The sequence below is a fragment of the Danio aesculapii genome, chromosome 8 (genome assembly GCF_903798145.1).
Source record: "Danio aesculapii chromosome 8, fDanAes4.1, whole genome shotgun sequence".
NCBI classification, from domain to species: Eukaryota; Metazoa; Chordata; class Actinopteri; order Cypriniformes; family Danionidae; genus Danio; species Danio aesculapii.
The window spans coordinates 19,989,009-20,012,085 of NC_079442.1; the positions used below are offsets into that span (position 1 = coordinate 19,989,009).

A 23,077-nucleotide genomic window follows, 5' to 3' on the forward strand; every position below is an offset into this window, starting at 1 on the left:
AAAATAATTGTGTTAAAAATGACCCAGACCCTTATTATGCTTTTTGTTTTCATCTGAATCCATTAATTTGAATTATTAAACACATTACTTTAGCTATTTCTCTCAAAATATCTTTTTTTCTTCTTTAGGAATGTTTCCGGATGTCCCCAGAGGGAAGTTTTTGTCAGATTAAGCTAATTTTCTCCCTAAAGTATAGCTAAGTAAACAGATAATCGGGCAGATTAGCTCAATCCCATATCTGAAAGACCTCGAGGACTTACAGTATCAGTTCCTGTTGGCATATTTTTGCTGTGCTTTAATTTATTTGTGGGTTTACACCATAGTAAGGCATGCCGAGTATTGAGCCTAATTTAATGACATGCCCTGCAGGAAGCAGATTGTTGATCTAGGCTTTGTTTTGGGATGAGATGGCTAAGTAATTGGCTTTTAGAACCCATAACAAATGCCAGGATTAAGCAGAGATTTGAACATTTCTTTAGAAGGCTAGTTCTCCCCTAAATGAAATCGCTGTAAGCACTTACTCACTTTTGTGTTGTTTCAAAAAACATAAGATTTTAGAATGCAAATATTGTTAATCAAATCTGAGAGATTTTCATCCCTCCAATTTGAAGTCTATTCAACCAAAACTGTGGCCTTCAAAATATCTGTTATGAGATAAAACTATTAATACATTTGAATCAAGCAGTGTAATCTCCTGAACACGTCATATGAGAAGGATTAATTGTAGCTTGTACACTGCCTGACAAATAATAAATTGACTTCGAGTTGATCATTTGGAAAAGTGGCAGAAGGTATATTTTTCTGATGAATCATCTGTTGAACTGCATCCCAATCATCACAAATACTGCAGTGGACCTTTTAGAACCCACATGGACCCAAGATTCTCACAGAAATCAGTCAAGTTTGGGGAAGGAAAAATCAAGGTTTGGGGTTACATTCAGTACGGGGGCGTACGAGAGATATGCAGAGTGGATAACAACATCAACAGCCTGAGGTATCAAGACATTTGTGCTGCCCATTACATTACAAACTACAGGAGAGGGCAAATTCTTCAGCAGCATAGCGCTCCTTCTCATACTTCAGCCTCCACATCAAAGTCCCTGAAAGCAAAGAAGCTCAAGGTGCTCCAGGATTGGCCAGCCCAGTCACCAGACATGAACATTATTGAGCATGTCTTGGGTAAGATGAAGGAGAAGGCATTGAAGATGAACCCAAAGAATCTTCATGAACTTAGTTATTCAAGTTATTGCAGAGATGTACTGTATGAATGGATGCAGTTGTCCAAGCTCATGGGAGTCATACACAATATTAATTCTTTTCCACTGCACCATGACTTTATATTCTATACTGTAAATTATTTCTGTTAAGTGACAAGACACATTGTCCTAATTAAATAATTAAAAATCAAGGCATGAACCATTTTATTTTGATAAAATAAGCATAATCTAGAGGCATTTGCCTTTCATATAAGCCACTTCTGATGCCAAATTATTAACTAGAAGTCATTTAATTACTGTATTTGTTGTTCCATAAGCGACAAGACTTTGTTAGGTAGTGTATTTAAACATTGGTCAGCAAAACAAACAAAACAATTCCTGCATACAAACAAATAACTTTGTTTATTTTGAAAGCTCAAAGATAACGGGACACACAAGAATGAACCTCAATGGTTCTCATGGGACAAGCAGGCATGCATACGCTGCTATGATTCAATGCAACCTCTAATAGTTGCATCCCAATTTGCTTACAATCTTTCCTAAATAGTATTCCAAAAGAGAATACTGTTCAAAAAGAGTAAATTAAACCTTCTAAGGACAAATGTGCAATTTTTTTGGTTACAGTTGAGCCAGAGGCAGCATATCAGATATTTCAGCTTCACCTTATGAAGGTCAGACTTTATGATCTGTTACATACCTTCTTAAAAACTACCCAAACAATAACTCTCATATTGTCATGTTTTGGAAGTAGTTTACATCTAACTATAACAAGGCAGTCATTGTTCAGATAAGATAAGCCACTATATTATAGTCACAATGCATTGATGCTGTGAGATCTTTATAATGAAGATTTGATTAATAATAATTCTATTCTGTATTTGTAAGGCTTCACTTTAGTTTGTGAAATCATTGGTCTGCTACGGCTGGTATCCTACTGTGTTCATACCTCAAGAGCTCCTCCGGGAAATTATAACAGCCAATATGAATCCAATACATTAGCATATCCTAACCGCCATATAAAATCTCCTTCATTCTTAAGAGAGAGCAGCTTCACTTTGAATATCGTAACCATAACTTGAGGTGCGTTTGAAGCTGCGTGTGAGATGTATTCAAATTGTATGCAGATTTTGCATATAGGAGAGAAGCTGTTTAATGATTTTAATCTTATAGTTGTGATTGTTGTTCTGCATCAGGAGAGAAGTACTTCGTGACTTGATTTGTGATGTGCGTATTACTGCATGTTTATATTTCTGGCCTACAGTCTGGCCTATTTCCGTTTGTCTTTTATTTCTGCGTGACTCTGACTTTTCTGATGCCAGACGTCTTTAAGTAGTGTGGGAGGTAAAATCGTCAGTTCTGCGTCTCCAATTTTAGCACTTAATTTTACACCGCGCTGGCTCTTGATTGGTGTTATACTTCCTGTTTCTAAATTTGAACATTTCTAAATGAATAATGACATTTCCGTCTCTCGTTCTCTTGCTCTGCTCTTCACTTTAGCATATTTTTTAAAAGCAGCACTTGTTATAAAACTTTATATGCAATTCAATTAATTTCATTATAGCTTTAGAGTTATAGTTGAAATGTAAATGAACATGAAATGTAAATGAAACTTCTATTTCTTTGTGAAATAAGATTTTAAAAATCTGTTGTTTTTTACCCAGACATTTAAAAAAAAACATATTTTAGAGCAGTAATTGCAATACCGTGTTACTGTGAGAATCTTATACCAGCCCATGCCTTGTTTCAACGCAGCACAAGTTTCATTTTCATGTTTTGTGTGACAAATAGCTTAAATGCATATGCAATAGTTTAAATAGCAAATGCATTTGCGTCCATTTCTGCACCCTGAGCATGCTGGTTTGAAAAGGAGCTGTGTTAAGGCGAATTGTTGTCACGTGGCTATTTTGCCATTGACCAAACTAAAAGCTTGTCTAAAGTCAGTGCTGTGCTTATATTTGTTATTTAAAGAGGGCGTTCATTATATGAGCACTTCATTAAGGCACATACACATTGTTTGTTACATAAACCGGGATGCACAGCAGCACACGAATATCTTTACATATGAAAAAATAAAGTATTAAAATGAAAGTGAATAAATAAATAAATTAATTAAAAAAAAAAAAAAAAAAAAAAAAAAAAAAAAAAAAATATATATATATATATATATATATAAATAAATAAATAAATAAATAAATAAATAATAATAAATAAATAAATAATAAAAAATAAATAATAAATAAATAAATAGTAGATTAGACTGTAAACTTACTGGATCCCAATTAGTATACACTGTACAGCATATCCAAAAATATAGTGTGGGTTTCAAGGAAGTCTGTAAGAAATGATGCAAGCCGAGGTTTTACAATGTGCATAACTTCACGTTGCTTGGAAACCAGATCTTTGGTCCATTCTTTCCCCTTCAGGAAAACATCCAAGTCTTTCAGTTTGAAATTGCCAGGCGAGGTTTAGAGCCTCACTTCCACTGTTGTCATGGTTGTAAAGGATGCATGCAGGAAAATGATGCTGGCATCTCCATGGCAGCAGAGAGAGAGAGATGGAGAGAGGGGTCCAGTCGTTGTGTAACACTGACCTAGTTAATATGCAGCTGATCTGCCCCAAGGCCTCTGAAACATTAATGAGATTTCTGCTACTGCTGCCTGCTCAATGCGCTTTCTCTCTCACTGAAACACACACAAACAACCAATCCTAATGATTAAGGAAGCCCCTGGTGATGTTATTATGATATATTAAGTGTCAAGCCGGCAGCATTGGAGTGCATTAGTTTGCTTCAGCTAAAATCTGTCGGCGCTGCCTGATACTGGTCGTTTTTTTTTTTTGCTTTTAAAAATACACACATTCAAACACTCTGGGTTTGTGCATTTTAAGGCATACAAATCAAACTAGCATAGACACTCATAAATGATTAAAATTATTTTATTTAACACTTAACTATTTCCATACCACATGTGGGACATTTTACCTGGACATCTAAAAACAAATATCTAAATCTGAACTATTTGACAAACTATTTATAATATGCATAAGTCATATATCAATTTCAAGTGTTAATTTAACAGTTTTATTTAATCCATCATTATAATCTTCCATTATTGAATTCAGTTGTATTTTTTTTATTAATAAAACTGCATTTCTTAAAATGTATTAGAACATAGAAGGTTTTAGATCATATATTAGAACATATAATTCCTCACAAGTAAGTAATTCCTGGAATGTTTTTTGGCTTTCAAATTTTGTAAATAAAAACAAGTTCACTTGTGTAAAAGTATGAATTTATGTCAGACAAATTTTTTTTGATTAAAAATAAAATATTGTAAAACAATTCAATAGCTTTTAAAATAGTAAATAAATAAATAAATAATAAAAATGCTAAAATAATAATAATCATTATATTTTAATATAATTAAAAAGAGTAATGAAGGATTATTGCTCCTTGATTTTTTTTTCAAGATTTCTCAGAACTTTTACTCATATATATATATATATATATATATATATATATATATATATATATATATATATACATATATATATATATATATATATATATATATATATATATATATATATATATATATATATATATATATAATATAACTATTCCAAACTAATGATTAATAGTGTAAAAAATAATAAATAAATCACAATTTGACACATTTTGTAATATTTGTTCAACTTATTTACATATACACTGTACATAAATAAGTAAAACATGGACAAACCTAACCACTGCATTACAAATTTTAATTTTAACTTAATTTTAACTTTTGTTAAAACAACCCAACATTTTATAGCATGTTTATATTGATTATTGCTGTTTGTTGAAGCTAACCACACTTACCAGCCACTTTATAAGGTACACCTGTCCAACTGCTCGTTAACGCAGATTTCTAATCAGCCAATCACTTGGCTGCAACTCAATGCATTTAGGCATGTAGACATGGGCTGCGTCCGAAACCGCATACTTCCATACTATACAGTATGCTAAAAACAGGAGTACCCGGATGACTTACTACCTCCGGCGAGATTCTGAAGTGCGCTATCCCATGATGTCCCGCGAGAGAATTCATAAATAGGAGTGAAGTGGCGCAACTGACGCAGGTAGGTCACGTGGCCATGACAAAATGGCGGATGTAGTGCGTCCGAGCTCCATTCATACTGTTCACATTCATACAGTATAGAGCGTACTTTTCTAATGGCCGAGTAGTACGCTTAAATTCAATTGCCGTACCTACTGAGTAGTAGGGGGTTTCGGATGCAGCCATGGTCAAGCCATGGCTGCAGTTCAAACCGAGCATCAGAATGGGGAAGAAAGGTAATTTAAGTGACTTTGAACATGGCATGGTTGTTGGTGCTAGTCTGAGTATTTCAGAATCTGCTGATCTACTGGGATTTTCACGCACAACCATCTTTAAGGTTTACAGAGAATAGTCTGAAAAAGAGAAATGCCTTGTTGATGCCAGAGGTCAGAGGAGAATGGCCAGATTGGTTCGAGCTGATAGAAAGGCAACAGGAACACATAACCACTCGTTACAAACAAGGTATGCAGAAGCAAATCTCAGAACACACAACCTTGAGGCAGATGGGCTGCAGCAGCAGAAGATCACACCGGGTGCCATTTCTGTCAGCTAAGAACAAAAAACTGAGGCTACAATTCGCGCACGCTCACTAAAATTGGACAATAGAAGATTGGAAAATGTAGACTAGTCTGATGAGTCTTGATTTCTGCTGCCACATTTGGATGATAGTGTCAGAATTTGGCATCATTAACATGAAAGCATGGATCCATCCTGCCTTGTATCAACCGTTCAGGCTGGTGGTGGTGGTGTAACAGTGTTTGGGATATTTTCTTGGCACACTTTGGGCCCATTAGTACCAACTGAGCGTAATGTCAACACCACAGCCTACCTGAGAATTGTTGCTGACCATGTCCATCCCTTTATGACCACAGTGTACCCACCTTCTGATGGCTACTTCCAGCAGGATAATGCGTCATGTCATAAAGCATGAATCTTCTCAGACTGGTTACTTAAACATGACAATGAATTCACTGACTAAAATGGCCTCCCCAGACACCAGTTCTCAATCCAATAGAGCACCTTTGATGTGGTGGAACGGGAGATTCGCATCATGGATGTGCAGCTGTCAAATCTGCAGCAACTGCGTGATGGCATCATGTCAATATGGACAAAAATTTCTGAGGAATATTTTTAGTACCTTGTTGAAATTATGCCACGAAGGATTAAGGCAGTTCTGAAGGAAAAAGGCACTAGTAGGATGTACCTAATAAAGTGGCCAGTAAGTGTATAAAGCTTTGAGTATTTAAATCTAACTCAGTTTAATTAAGTGGAAACACTTGAATTACACTTAAATCTGCGTACAGTAAAGTCGACAGTGTAACATTCAACTGCAGTGTTTTTACAAAATACCATGTGACGTGTCATATTACAAATGACATGTCAATACCGTAATGCCATGTTTACCCAGCTGCAATAAAGGCTGAGCAGGTTTATTTCAAGTATTACAGGTATTTTTACAATTATTATGACCACAAATAGCCAACATCTTTTGCCAACCCTTATAGTCAACCCTTTAGTACGTAACCTGTTAGAAGAACGTGCTTAAAAATTAATTTGAAGCCACATTTACTAGCTTTAGCACTGCGTCTCTGTCCTTGTGCTAAATTTGGGACTGTTATGAGGGAGGATGCATTTAGATAAACATCATGATGCTAACGGCTATAAAACACCACCCTGTTTCATGTTTACACTAATCCTAAACGTGCCACCCTAATGAATGATTGTGTTCAACAGCTGGCTCTAGACACACAGACGACGGGTCTGTCCGCTAATGAATGTGAAGGCAAGGGAAGAAGGGTGCGAGACGGGTGTGATTGATCATTATCTGACCTTGATAGTCTCTGTTTGTCTGTGATACAGTGTGTGTGTGTCTGTGTGTTTGGGGAACCGGCATTTAAATGTTCTCACAGTGATTCAGCTTTTGAATCCATAGTGAGGGTTTTGTGGCCAGATGCTTGTTTGCTTTTTTTTTTTTACTTATTTAGTTGAAACTAGAATTGTGGGTACATTTACTGTCTCCAAGATAAACCTTCTATTATTTAAAAACAAAACAAAACAACTTTTTAATTAGACAAGTCTTGAATAAAATCACAAGTTATGTTGAGTTACCTCTAAAATTGGGTTTGTATGTGTAAATTGGGTAATTTTTTCTTGAAAACAACTCGATTTTTTACTGTCTCCACATCCTGTGTCATACATTAAGCTTCAATATAATAACATAATTAAAGTAGAAGTGAAGCACTTAGTCAAGTTTACATTATTTTGTACATTGGTTTCCACTTGAATGAAAATATATTAAACAAACTCGTCTAATGTAACCATTAAGAAGAAAACAGCATGTCTTACTAAAGCTTTTAGCGCAAGGGTGCCGCCATCTTGGAATGTTGCTGTGTCTGACGTCACGGGGTTGGTTCCGTTCCCTCTGCTCGACAGATACAGTAGAAGTAAAGGACTAAACTCGGAGACTGGAAAGCCTAATTTAACACAATGTGTGAAGTTGTGGGCATGGATTGCAGAGCTGGTTCAAACGCAAGCATCAAAGTTGTGTCATTTATACAAAAATATTTATACATTTGCTATTTTTCTTTTTTAAAACCTTTCGCTTAATGCGCTTTGGTCCACTCTCTCACGCTGGTGCAGCGCTGCCTGATGAGGGGATTTACATTCAGACTAATGCAACACTGTAAAAAATTTCTCGTTCAATTAACAGTAAGTTACTGGCAACAATTATCCAGTAGCTGCTGTATTTCATAAACCAGTAAAATTACTGTAATACTAATTACAATAGTATTACATTTACTGTAAAATGTACATTGTTATACATTTATTATATATATATATATATATATATATATATATATATATATATATATATATATTATTTTACTGTAACACTAATTACAGTATTGGTACACATACTGCAAAATTGAAAACAGTATTTTACTGTACATTTTTACCATTCATAACTACGGTATTTTAACGTTACTTTCATTATTACTGTATAATAATTTACAGTTATTAAATGTTATTTTATTTAAAATTGCTACGTTATAGATGGTTCTATAATGAATGTGTTATGAAATTAAGTTTTAACCATTTTTCATGCAAGAATGTAGTTGTTTTAAACTCAAGTCTGTCGTTTATTTATAAAGATAGTGCATATTTTAAAATGTTGTTTTGAAATTGCGGAGATTTGTGACCTCCATGGTGATGATGGGCGCCCAATCCTCATGAATCAGTCTATAAAGCAGACTGGTCATTCTGCCATTTATGCTGACTTTGAAATCATTTTGGGTCTTTGGTTTCATGAATCAATTACTTTTGTTCCAATTTACGTTTTAGTTAAGCCCAAAGTTATGTTCATTAAATATTTCATATGTAATATCTCCATGTTAACCTTATAAAATTAAATAAAGGTGCAGTGCACCCAAAAATGAAAAACCAGGGTGCAGTTTTATGGTTATTTGTTTTTAATGATTAAATCACAACACCATAGCACTGAACAGTCTGAAGAAAACTAGGTATTTAACGTTACTTCACAAAAAAAATTGTCAAAAAAAAAAAAAGAGTTTTTCATTGTCACTTGCTGTACTGTATTTAGATGCACAGTAACAGATTTTTTTCCCCAAAATTCATTGAAAAATCTACAGTAACATACTGTTAACCATGTACAAAGTATGGAAATGTTGAGAATACATTATTATACTGTGAAAACAGCAATATATACAGTAACACAGCTTCTACAGTAAGAAACTGTTGAGAAATGCAGTGTAATACTGTGAAAACAACAAATCGTTTACAGTGTACGATTAAAATCATACATGACTTCACGCTTTACTAAGTCACGTCTTTGTCAAGACATACTCTCTTTTCAAGTTGATCAACTCGATCTCTCAACATGTATTAAGGATGTAAGCCTGTCATGTGAAAAATCGCGCCAATCTTAGTTTGGTTAAAATATGAAAAGAGATAAAGGCTGTAGAATCTGCAGCAGCTCCACGTCCACAACTTCACGCATTGTGTTAAATTAGGCTTTGTAGTTTCCATGTTTAGTCCATTAATTCCACTGTATCTGTTGAGCTGAGAGAACGGAAGCAACTACGTGATGTCTGACACTGCAACATTCCAAGATAGTGGCGCCCTAGGTCTAAAAGCTATAGTAAAACATGCCATTTTCTTCAAATTGGTTACATTAATCGAGTTTGTTCTATATATTTTCATTAAAGGGGAAATCAATTTACAAAATAATGTAAACCTGACTGAGTGCATCGATCAACTTTAAGTCTTATTTATATCTTTTTGTCTGTTTACGCTACCAAAGTCATATTTATACAAGCAATTTAAAGGGTCACGAAACACCAGAACACATTTTTTGAGATGTTGACAGTCATAAATGTGTCCCACACTGCTATAAACACTATTAGGACACATATATTTCACTAAAAAGTGAAAATTGGTTGTTTTTGCGTTATTTTGAGCAAATTCGTTCTTCTGGTTTAAAACAAAATTTTGAAGCTGCATCACGGCGATTAGATACTTGCGTGTATTCCAGCGTGGACACTGGATGTCTGTACCTGCGAGTACATTGTGACGTCTCTGAGTGTGCAGCATTAATTTGTGAGAAATACTTGGTTCAAACCAATCAGCGCGCTCTATTGTGAATGAGGTGCAACTTCATTAATATGCATGATAGCTTTGAAGACTGTTTTGAAGCTTCGAAGACCGACGGCAGAGAGACGCCACGTTGTGTTGCCAAAACAAGTGGAAGAACAAGAATTTGGAGACATGGGTCGTCAGTGTTGCGTACCTTGGTCAAAATGATTTAGTTATTAAGTTTACAGTACTTTAATATCACTACAATATTGTAGTGCGATTATTATAGACTGAAAGATCCTCTGTAAATGCTGCTGTACATGACAACACCTTAATCAAACTATTACCGTCGTGTAGGATTTTCGCCGCTTTTTGTGACAGGATAGTCTATACACACACAGCCTTCTGACGCTACCTACCAAGTGCATCTAAGTTACCGAGAAATGTGGAAGGTTTTTTTCTCCCTCTCACCGTGCGGTATCAAACATTCCATTAAAACTACACTCTTCCAGCAGTTCATCCTCGCATCCGATATCTTGTTTGTCATGGGGGCATGCATGAAATGTTCCTGAATGAAAGTGAAAGTGCCAAACTGCAGTTAAAGTCAACAAATTAAGAATTTGGCAAATAATTAGAATACTGATGTCCATGTAAACACAGTCACTGTCTTTCTCCCCTCCGTCTGTGTGTCTCTTTCTTTCCCCCGACACTCCCACCTAAACAGAGCTAGACACACTCACTTTCCTGACGTTTTCCAAACTAGAGGTGTGAAAACACACTGCTGAGACAGGGGGTTTCGTGGCCTTTTAAGGTGGCCCTAAAGCAGGTTTGTGTCTGCTCAGAATTTAGTGTAAAGAAGTTATGCCGTAGCAAATAGTTTGTAGAAATACATATTTTTGAAAATAAATGCCACTTAATGCTTGGTTTCTGTGCCTCCTTTGCTGTGTAAAGATACTTCGTGTTAAACATTTGCTTGACATGCATAATCTGTATTTTTTTTTTTCATTTCAGTTATAAGGCGTTTTGTGTCTGTCTCTATGTTCTGATCAACACTGTTACATGTGTTATAAAAAGTCATGACAATCTTTAAAGTACATATATTTATATCTGATGTTTCAGATAAACCAATAATAGATTACTTGTTTGTCAACTCTGTTATTGTGATAATTTAGTGAAAAATGTTTTAGACTTGCCATGTAGTATCTGTTTTGAGGTTAGCATCTTGAGCTAAAGCACAAAATGGTGGAAAATGTTAACTCTGTTATGGTTTTAAAAGTTTAACAATCCGCTGAACAACAATTAGTATCACGTTCCCTCTCATATTTAAAGTAGTGGTCCACTACAATATCATATTTAAACTTTAGTTCATGTGTAATGTAACTGTGTGAACACAACATCTCTGAATGCAAGACGCTCAAAGTTCAATGCAAAGAGAGACATTGGCTTTAAGCAAAGCCTACAGTAAATGAAGTTTTAGGACTACAAAAAAATATATCCGGGTTAATGAGATCATAAACCCTTTAGGTTTTGCGCATTCACCCTGCGCAGCGAAGGGGCGTGGCCAGAGGTGCTGTGATACTTTAGCAGAGAAAGCTAAAATGCCATCCAAACGCTGCTTTTCCACAGAGCTTGGCTGCGTCTGAAAATGCATAGTTCCATACTATACAGTATGCTAAAATCAGTATGCGAGCCGAGTAGTACGTCCGAATTCATAAAATTCGAAAATCAGTATGCGAGAAGGACCCGGATGACTTACTACTTCCGGTGAGATTCTGAAGTGCTCATCCCATGCACGCTGCGCTATCCCATGATGCCCCGCGAGAGAATTCATGAATGGTAGTGAAGCGACACAACTGACACAGGTAGGTCAAGTGACCATGACAAAATGGCGGATGTAGTACATCTGAATTCCATTCATACTTCTTACATTCATACTGTATAGAACGTACTTTTGTAACTGCCGAATTGTACGTTTAAATACAAATGCAGTACCTACTGAGTAGTAGGCAGTTTCGGATGCAGCCTTTGTTCTGTTTCTGTATTTGGGCTTCCAAAGAACATAGCACAAAGAAAGAAATGCTTATAGTTTCATTGTAATTGTGTTCCAGAGAATTATAAAAAAGATATGGCTAACATTTGACAAAGGAGAACTTCCAGAATCTCTCCCTGTTCAGTGATGGATTCAGCTAAAAACTCCTCAGTAAAGGAGCAGTTCCAACCATAATAAAAGAAGCTGTGGATTGTGAGCCACAACCTGTAAGTATTTTTATTTGTTAAAATAAAACCACAAGAATGAAAACAACTGGAAATGGTGTTTGGCATCATTAATTTAGCGACAAATTCATATTTAAAAAACAAAATATGCCAGAGTTTTAATCCTGACTCCATTATGTTCAGAGTTTTGTGCTAGAAACGTAGGCATATTTGGAATGCTTGAAATCATTATCAGATTTAAGCCTAATGTTTTAGAAAACTTGTGATACAAAAATGCAATCTTTTTGTAAACAATCAAATAGGAGAGAAATATGGTGATATATTTTTTTACCTTATTCACCTGCAGTGCCTCAGTCACCTTAAGTATTCAAAGGCCGTCTTTCTTTCTTGGTCTGTCTTTCTCTTTCTTTAGAGAATGTGATTGATGGGTCATATATGTCACACCTCACTCTCATTACCCAGAGTGCACCGGGTGCTGAGCCGTCGCCATGGCAACCTGTCTATTGGCCCGTGCACACCCACACGCTCTCCTAGCAAGTGCAAATGCATCTGCTAACACCCCTCGAATGTTAAAGGGACGTGTGTTAGGTAACAATGCTGAGGTGCTTTTTACTGTGGCGGCATCACACATCAGGATGTGTTACACCATTTCTAGTGAATGGGAACTACAGCTGAAAAAAAAAGATACAAAGAATAATCAGAGAAACTACAATTTACAGGAGAAAATATATTATAAAATACAGTGCATAAGGAATTGTTTTATTTATAAATTAAACAGTACTGCAAAATAAATGGACAACATCTCATCTTTGAATCTCTGAGGAATGTCAAGCTAAAGCATGCACTACTCTTTGTCTCGTTTCCCCTCTGTTTCTGTTGTTCTCTCCTCTGCTTTCTCTCGACCAATGATGTATAATTTAAGATGTGTGTCTCTACTTATTCATTCAGATGGAGTGTGTAGATGTGGAACTCTGAAGAGATTCTTTGATGCATCATCAAATCTGTGGACAACAAAAGTGTCAAAATATCCATACGTTTTCTATGTCAGCAATGTGCCTGTAAATATGGGTGGATCCCTCCTGATGACACTTATTCTTGTTCCTATATTTAGGACCATGTGTATTCATTTGAAGTCATATAAACACTTATTTCTTTAAAAAACATGGCTATATTACTAATAAATGTATATCAAATTAGAAGTAACAATCAAATATTGAAATGTTTAGAATTTACACTTCAAAAAATTTTTCTTCTACTTGGTGTTTTTGTTTTGTTTATAGTCCAGATATCTAAACATTTTTAAATCAAGAAGTAAAACATGTTTTGTTTTCAGAAATGATAGGTCAAAATTAAGTTTGTTTTTTCTTAAAACAAACTAAATAATTAGCTAATCATTCATTCATTCATTCATTCATTCTCTTTTCGGCTTAGTCCCTTCAATAATCCGGGGTTGCCAAAGTGGAATGAACCGGCAACTTATCCAGCACATGTTTTACGCAGCAGATGCCCTTCCAGCTGTAACCCATCTCTGGGAAACATCCATACACACTCATTCACACACATACACTAAGGACAATTTAGCCTACCTATTTCACCTGTACTACATGTCTTTGGACTGTGGGGGAAACCGAAGCGCCCGGAGGAAAGCCACGCGAACGCGTGGAGATGATTTGCTAATGGGGTATGAAAATAATTATTATTTAAAACTGAAAACAAGGTTATTTTACTTTCCTCATTGACAGATTATTTAGCTTTTTTAAGGAATAATTTGCTTAATTTTGATGAATCATTTCTAAATCATTTAACTTTTTCTAGAAAATGCTGCTGTATTTAAAGTGCACCTATGATGAAAATCATCTTTTGTAAGCTGTTTGGACAGAACTGTGTGTAGGTATAGTGTGTCCACAGTCATTCTGGGGTGAGACAAAGACAATAAGTCTCTTCTTTTAAATTTCTAGACGTTAAAATAGGATGCAAATCCCTCCTTTTTGAGGCCCACTGCAACTTGACGTAGGAGTACTGTTTCCCCACCTACCAAATTGATTGACATATGCGTATTAACATGTCTCTGTAGTAATTCATATAGTCATATCAACAAGACAGGACGTGCGCAAAGCAACTGGGATTAAACAATCTGTTCAGCTCTCTGTGATCATCAACCATCATCAAATGTGATCAAGAATGAGTTTCACAAGTTTAAAACGTTTTTAAAACAGTGCACTTTTGTAATGAATTACAGCGATTTTACCGTGTTTATCACCACAGCTGCATATCAGTAAAATTATAAAAGAAGACGATTCAATTCCGCTTTGTGGACGTTAAATCAGGTTTATTTTGTTCATTATCATAACAGATATCCATACAGCAGTGGATATTAACCTGTATCCTGTCACATTTGCGGTGCAAAAACAGTGCAAAGTTAAACGCGCGTGCAGTGTGTGTGTGTGGGTGAACTTTGTAACGACATTGTGTGTGACTCATCGAAGGATTTAATTAACTCCACAACAAATATATCAAATAATCATTTGGGATGTTTCTCCTGTAGTATTACTCACAAACTTTACGTGAGATCTGCTTCCTTCATGTCTGTCACTGTGCTGTTTATCTGACGGAGATGGAGATACACTCACAGGCACATGGAAATGGTGGGCAGGGAGAACTAGCATCAAAGGCACAGGCAACAAAAACAGCTACAATTTGTCCAGAGTAGTAAATTTCAATATTCTGAAAGGTATAATAAATAATCTGATGGGTATTTTGAGCTGAAACTTCAGAAACATTCTGGAGACACAAAAGACTTAAAACGACAAAAGGTAAAATAGGTGCCCTTTAAGAACTTTGATATTTGGACTAGAAACAAGACAAAAACTCAAGACTATTTTTGCAGTGTATTATTTTCTTAATGTTTTATTTGTTTATTTCGACAGAGCTATTAATAGTTTTGTGAGATTCTCACAAATTACAAATCATATGTAATTTATATTCATATTAGAAACCAACCTATGTGCCTACAAAAAAAATAGCCATATAATAGCCAAATAGCCCTTTGCTTATTTCCCCTCTTTCTTCCTTTGAGGTCTCCTCTTTCTCTTTTAGTCTGACCGTCTGCTCTTTTATCGCTGATGTTGTTGTTTTTCTGAGGTCCCCAGCACTGGGATCCTGTCAGCATGGCTGAGCGCTTTTAACTTGTCCCACGGGTGTCATTGTCCGCCCTTTTCTCATCTATCACTCGTTCCACTCACTCACATGAACCAATCACACAACCCCTAAAAGGAGCCCCTCCTCACCCCAACCTTCACCCCAGACCTGATGCAACAGCCCTGGGGTGTGACTGTGTGTGACTGTTGGGATATAGAGGAGTGTCTATGTATGTGGGGAGTCGACTAATCACTGTTTTAAAAGAGTGAGGAGGGCTAAAACATCCATTAAATGATGTGATAATCAGCAAAATAACAAAATGAAAGAGTGATTAGCAGAAGGGGTCATTAGTGGGCTTACACCACCATTGCTTGTGCATGTATGTAGGATTGGGATTTAAACCCAGGAGCTCTTGGATTGGAGTTATTTGAATCAGTGTTGATCTCAATTGAAGATTCTCTATGTGTAGTTACTGTCAGAAGCATAATTTAAAATTAATAGATGCTCAATTCTGGTCAACAGCTTAAGATTGATTAAGAAAAGAGAATAAAAGGCCATAACAATATTCGAACATTTTGTACATTAAATAAATTCAGGCAGGCAGGAGAGTAGTGGTTGTGGTAAGTGGTAGATCACTGGTGAATTTCTAGTTGAATTAAAATTGATTTAGTCCAGTTTATTGTAAACCTCACTGTTGAAGTTCAGTTTAATTCCAATCAGTTTTTTGCAAATGTCACTCTTGAAAGACCATCCACTGAAGACCAACTCAACCAATGCACACCTTTATTAGCTGACACCAGAAAAATTGAAGAACAAACCTTGGGAGAAACCAGGTTCAGCCAGGGCAACCAGTTCTCCTCTGGCCAAACGTCTTGGGCAGGGCTGCAATCAAGACAGCATAGGCTTGAGAACGATCAGCATTCTTCATGGAGAAGGACATTGGAGGCTTGAGAACGATAAGTGTTCTTCATGGAGAAGGACATTGGAGGCTTGAGAACGATAAGTGTTCTTTGTGGAGAAATACATTGGAGGCCTGAGAACGATAAGCGTTCTTCATGGAGGAGGACATTGGAGGCCTGAGAATGATGATTGTTCTTCGTAGAGGAGGACATTAGAGGCTTTAGAACGATGATCGTTCTTCATGAAGAAGGACATTGTAGGCTTGAGACCGATGAGCGTTCTTCATGCAGAAGGACATTGGAGGGTTAAGAACGATGAGGGTTCTTCATGGAGGAGGACACTGGAGGCTTGAGAACGATGAGCGTTCTTCATGGAGAAGGACATTGGAGGCTTGAGAACGATGATCGTTCTTCGTGGAGAAGGACATTGGAGGCTTGAGAACAATGAGCGTTCTTCATGGAGAAGGACATTGGAGGCTTGAGAACAATGAGCGTTCTTCATGAAGAAGGACATTGCAGGCTTGAGAATGATGAGCGTTCTTTGTGGAGAAGGACATTGGAGGCCTAAGATCGATGAGTGTTCTTTATGAAGAAGGACATTGCAGGCTTGAGAACGCTGAGTGTTCCTTGTGGAGAACGACATTGGATGCTTGAGAACGATGAGTGTTCTTTGTGGAAAATGACATTGGAGGCTTGAGAACCATGAGCGTTCTTCATGGATAAGAACATTGGAGGCTTAAGAATGATGAGTGTTCTTCATGGAGGAGGTGCAGGTCCAACTAGGTCACCAACCAGGCATGTGTTCAGACTGGATCAATAAAGATACTCTTGTAACTGGGGTCTTGCAGGAATCAGTCTTAAAAAAAGAAAAAGACAGCAACTACATAAATACTAAAAGCTACCCAGAACGCTGTAACCATTTTCCACTTTTAAGATTCCTAGATATAATCAGTTAGAACACCCTAGCAAATTTATAGTAGTGATATTAAGGCATCGGTGGGTGTGTGATTATGGTTCTAGATTCTGATGTGATTTCCTACCATATGCATTCATTTAAAAAGCTACTGTGGTTTCAGTAGTCAGGCTACTGTCATTTTGTTTGGGTTAACAAATTTACAAGCACATTGAGGGTAAACACAATTAGCACGTGAAGGAGAGACAGAGGGATTCCTGGAATCCTGTCTGAAGCAGCAGATGGTTTTAAAATGTGGTCTGGGCCACAGATCCCTCATGTGTATCCACATGCAGAAATGGAGGAATTAAAAATGAAAGGTCTAGACTGCTTTAAAGTCTGCATGACTGCTTTTTAGACCAGGATTGTTTGGTTTCTAGGGCAAGCCACATGTTAGCGTAAATGTGTGTGATAGAATGCCCCAGTAATATGTCGCATCAAGAGTACTGTATGTTGTGAGCTTGAACTTTTGTTCAAAGTCAAAACGAGGCTAGCTATTGTGAGCTTTGCAAGTAAGTAGCAAGTGTTTACAAGTGTCGAGTTCCGTGAAGGAGCTCCAGATAGAAAGTTTTGTTTTGGGTTTTCCTTATGATCAAAGTTGTTGCACGTCGGCCGGTTCCCACCTCAAAATGAGCGAGTTTGAGCTACTTCTACATAAAGGTACAGTTCAGAAAAAACAAATCACCAGCGAAGAAACTTGACAGAGAGAAACATAAGAACCTACTGCCAGCTAGTGTTTCGGAAGTGTTTTTGCAGAGCAACACAAACAGCGTGCAGAAGGATAAAATTCATGACAATGCTCAAGGCATGCACCATGGGTCACATGATCACTCAAAGCAGAAGTATAAACCAGGCTTTACTCTTTGGATCCTTTCACACTAGCACTTTTGGTTTACACCTGGGAATGTTTGATGTTAGAGTTTGGTTTGTTTGGCTAATGTGAACATGGTTTTCTGAACTATGTTGCACACCCACGATTCATATCCAAGTTCACCTGGAAGGTGTAGATTTGGATACTACTAGTTCTGGCACACCTGGTGCACTGCAAACCGAGAAAATACACATTTTCTTCTCAATTTCAGCAAAAACATACTCTCTTCTTGTTGATTTGAACTTTTACATTGCATTCTTGGCAAATAGGTGTATTTGTATCCAGCTGTGTTGAGTCTTCTTCTGCACGGTCTTTACCTAGAAATAGCTGTCAATCGGATATTGCAAATATAAGGTTAGAAACAAGAACCACAGTGTAAACATTGTCCAGTGGGTCAGGGGAAGTAGTCAACCGAACTCTGGTGCGTGCCAGGCAATTAACCCAATGTGAAAGCACGCTTATTCTCTTGTCAAGTAGAGATTTAATCTTGTGTTCATGCTTGTGTTTTTTCTCTTGCAGTTCAGGTATGTGTACATGCAAGATGGGTGTCTACGGGCCCAAGTGTGACGACTGCCACCCTGGATTCTTTCACTTCAGCAGCACAGGATGCCAACCGTGCCAATGCAATAATCACTCTACCTACTGCCATCCTCAGTCAGGTCAGTCCAGTGCACCGTTTTTAATCATTTAAAGGTTCTTGAACCCCCTATTTTGGCTTGGAATTCTGGATAGTAGAGAAAGAAGGAATAGTCAACAGTGACTACTGATCCAGTCAGTTTTAAGTACAATTATCATGTTTATCAGTGCTGGACACTCAGGGAAAATGTAATAGAATTTTTCCTATGCAGAAACACTCTCAAATTAAAAACAAACAATCACATGGAACCATGTGCAAATATTTTATTACATGATCTTACAGTTTAAAGCATCTGTCATAGTAAATCAACATCATAGGTTAGAAATAATGTCACGTCTTATTAGTTTGACACAGTGGAAAGACGAAAAGCTGAAATGTAACTAGTTGTCTTCTACAATTAAAATGAATAGATACTATTGTCAGGGTTCTGTCACTTCTGTCGGGTTTATTCTTAGTTTGGTGACTGAGCTCTGACTCTCGTTTCGTCTTGTCTTTCAGCTTAGGGTTTGCTCAAATTCAAAATCGGTCTATTGTCTTTATCTCTTAGCAATAAGCATGTGGCTTTGAATGAACTTACGCAGTTGACTATTGTTTGTACATGTGATTTATATGTGGCAGGGCATTTGAATGATGGCATTTATTTAATATTCTTCCTCTCCATTTGTGAGCGTGTATACATTATGTGTTTTTGGTCCATTTTCATTTTATTATTACGCATACTCTTTTTATTTTCACTATATGCATATGCTTGTATTATGTCTAAAGCACATATTAATACATATAATATTTTTTCAATTAAATAAAAAGAAGAAAGTTGTTTTATTTTGTTTTGTTAGAAAGAACCTATGAGGATAATAAAGTATTTATAATGTATATGCTGTGTCTGGAAGCTTGAAAATGCTGCCTTGAGACTTAAGGCACGTCCGGATACAAATTTTGCTTCACTTCTTGTCTTGAGAGGTACCTTTTCCACATTGAATTTTGAAGGCAGCATAAATGTGTTCTGCATTCCTTTGATATCCCACAATCCTGTGCATTCCTTTTCGGACAGTTGAACTAAAAAAAATTAAGGTAGGATCTCAAAGTGCAGCTTGGGTTTCCACTTTTGATGGCATTTGTAGCAAAGAGTTAGTATTGTAGAAAGCAAATATTCCCTTAGTAATTATCAAAGCTCTCTCTATTCAGTCGTACGTGATTAAACCATTAAAAATCTGTCTTAAACTAGTTTATTGAGGTGACATTATGCAGAAATGTTGCCTCCTGAGTCAATGTCTGATAGGGCAGTGAAGAAACAAGTCAGCTGCTTAAGCTTTCGGACGCAGCCATAGTGAACAGCATACTGTAATTGGAGGAGGCAGGCTGATTTGAGCTGCGTTACATAATATGCTGCTCTACCATTTGAAAAGTTACCAGACTTCTGTATTTTCCATACTATTACACTTCGTACAAATTGCCAAAGATGCCAGGACCAAACCTGATGTACTTAGTACTCAGGGGCCCTTTTATCTCCTCAGTGCTTTGTCATATTCACTCCAAACTTGCTGTGTTTTGGTGTTGCCTACATAATTTTGGTATAGTGCCATCTAGTGCTTTGGAGATATAAAAATGACTCTTTTTGTGTGTAGCTATTGAATGGATTGGTCTTAAATCATAACATTCATTCATTCATTCATTTTCTTTTCGACTTAGTCCCTTTATTAATCTCGGGTCGCCACAGCGGAATGAACCGCCAACTTATCCAGCATATGTTTTATGCAGCGGATGCCTTTCCAGTCGCAACCCATCACTGGGAAACCCATACACACTCATTCACACACATACATACACTATGGACAATTTAGCATACCTAATTCACCTATACCGCATGTCGTTGGACTGTGGGGGGAAGCCAGAGCACCCGGAGGAAACCCACGCAAACACAGGGAGAACATGCAAACTCCACACAGAAACGCCAACTGACCCAGCTGAGGCTCAAACCAGTGACCTTCTTGCTGTGAGGCGACAGCACTACCTACTGCGCCACTGTGTTGCCCCCCTAAATTATAAGAAAGAATTAGTAATATTTTCATAAAAGAATATTTTATATATTTTCTTTATGGATTGAAATGAAGATTCAAACTGTGATTTTTCTTGTTGGAGTGAAGTACTACCCTTTAAAGGTGCAGTATGTAAGTTTGACACCCAGTGGTTCATCTAGGTATTGCATTCATGGATCAAAACAAAGGCAAGAGCATGTTGCCAGATAGAAGGAATATTCTCCAAATTAAAAGGCTAGTTTTTTTTAAAACACCTATTAAAAACGGTCTCTATTTTTTGCAGCTGAACAACAGAAAACTATGACAATAATCACCTCAGGTACATTTCATGTGTTTTGTTCATTGTTAAATGCATTTTATCGGAAGACTACTGAAAGCAGCAGCAACAGATAGTTTACCTCAGATCTTCAAAAACAAAATAAACCGTTTGAAATTGAACTTTAGCATTGTGACAAACCATCACATAGCAGTGATTCAGCATTAGGCATGGGCCGGTATAATATTCTGACGGTATGATAACCTTGGATAAAAATATCACGGTTACACAGTATCACGGTATTGTTATTACTGCTCTAAAATATATTCTTTTTGACTGTCTGGGAAAAAACAAAAACTTTTTTCCCCTTTGAACACAATATATTTTATTTTTTGAAAGATTTATAATATTTTGGAAGAGTAAACATGTCAGGCTAAATAATTAAAATGAATTATTGACTTCTTCTGTCTTCATTAGTTTCAAAAACACAGATTTCTTTACAATTCAAATGGCATCTTTGGATATTTTTTCTGCTAAAGATACTGTTGTCCTGGAAAAGAAAATGTAAATAAAAAATCCTACACCTTAGGAACGGTATTACAGAAAATTTTGGCGGTTTTAAAACCTCGACTTTTCTAAACCATAGTATACCTTGAAACCGGTTATCGTCCCATGCCTATTCAGCACCCACATTTAATAATGTTAAAGAGGTTTAATATATATTAAATAGATTATAAACCTCACCATTTCCTGAGTGCACTATTCTGTGCTTTGTTTTTCGTCTGGTGCAAAAAGCCAGATTGCTTATCACTGCAAATCTCATCACGTAGTGTGTTGTTAGAATCAGAATCAGAAAGAGCTTTATTGCCAGGTATGTTCACACATACTAGGAATTTGTTTTCGTGACAGAGCTTCTACAGTGCAACAGAATGACAGAGACAGAACAAAAAACAGATAATAAATATATTTAAAAAAATTGAAGTAGTGAGTGCAAATATACAGATTGACAAGTGTATGTACATGCTTATTACTATATACAACGTTATATGTGCAGCTGTTATGTGCAAATTGGCATGTAAAGTGTGTTGTTAAATAAGTGTATATGTGTATAAAAGTGTATAGCAAGTAGTGATGTTGGTTCCACAATTATTATCATCAAGTGTTCATGAGATGGATTGCCTGAGGAAAGAAACTGTTTCTGTGTCGGGCTGTTCTGGTGCGCAGTGCTCTGTAGCGTCGACCAGAAGGTAAAAGTTCAAAGAGGCAATGTGCTGGGTGTGAGGGGTCCAGAGTGATTTTGGCAGCCCTTCTGCTCGCTCTGGATAAGTACAGTTCTTGGGGAGTAGGAAGGGTTGTACCAGTGATTCGGTCAGCAGTCCGAACTATTCGACGTAGTCTTTGGAGGTCGTATTTAGTAGCTGAGCTAAACCAGACAGTTATTGATGTGCAGATGACTGATTCAATGATGGAGGTGTAGAACTGTTTCAGCAGCTCCTTTGGGAGGTTAAACTTCCTCAGCTGACGAAGAAAGTACAGCCTCTGTTGAGCTTTTTTGACAATGGAGTCAATGTGAGTGTCCCACTTCAGGTCCTGAGAGATGGTGGTGCCCAGGAACCTGAATAACTCCACTGCTGCCACAATACTGTCCATGATGCTCAGTGGGGGGAGAGCAGGGGGGTTTCTCCTGAAGTCCACTATCATCTCCACTGTTTTGAGCGTGTTGAGCTCCAGGTTGTTGTGGCTACACCAGACAGCCAACTCCTTAACCTCCTGTCTGTAAGCAGACTCGTCACCGTCCTGAATGAGGCCGATAAGTGTGGTGTCGTCTGCAAACTTCAAGAGCTTCACAGAGGAGTCTTTTGATGTGCAGTCATTCGTGTACAGGGAGAAGAGCAGTGGGGAGAGGACACACCCCTGGGGGGCGCAGTGCTGATTGTGCGGATACTAGATGAGAATTTTCCCAGCTTCACCAGCTGCTGCCTGTCCGTTAGGAAGCTGTTGATCCACTGACAGACAGAGGTGGGCACAGAGAGCTGAGTTAATTTGGGCAGGAGAAGTTTTGGGATGATAGTGTTAAACGCCGAGCTGAAGTCAACAAACAAGATCCTCACATAGGTCCCTGGTCTGTCTAGGTGTTGCAGAGCATAATGCAGTCCCATATTTACTG

At 37.1% G+C, this 23,077-nt stretch overlaps 1 protein-coding gene across 1 annotated transcript in view; it reads left to right on the forward strand.

Moving 5' to 3' along the window:
- si:ch211-158d24.2 (multiple epidermal growth factor-like domains protein 9) overlaps positions 1 to 23,077 on the forward strand; it is an 81,243-nt gene that overhangs the window by 23,708 nt on the left and 34,458 nt on the right. The window contains exon 3 of the mRNA XM_056463393.1: positions 18,501 to 18,640. Within this exon, the coding sequence (XP_056319368.1) occupies positions 18,501 to 18,640 (140 nt within the window). The remainder of the gene's footprint in view (positions 1 to 18,500; positions 18,641 to 23,077) is intronic.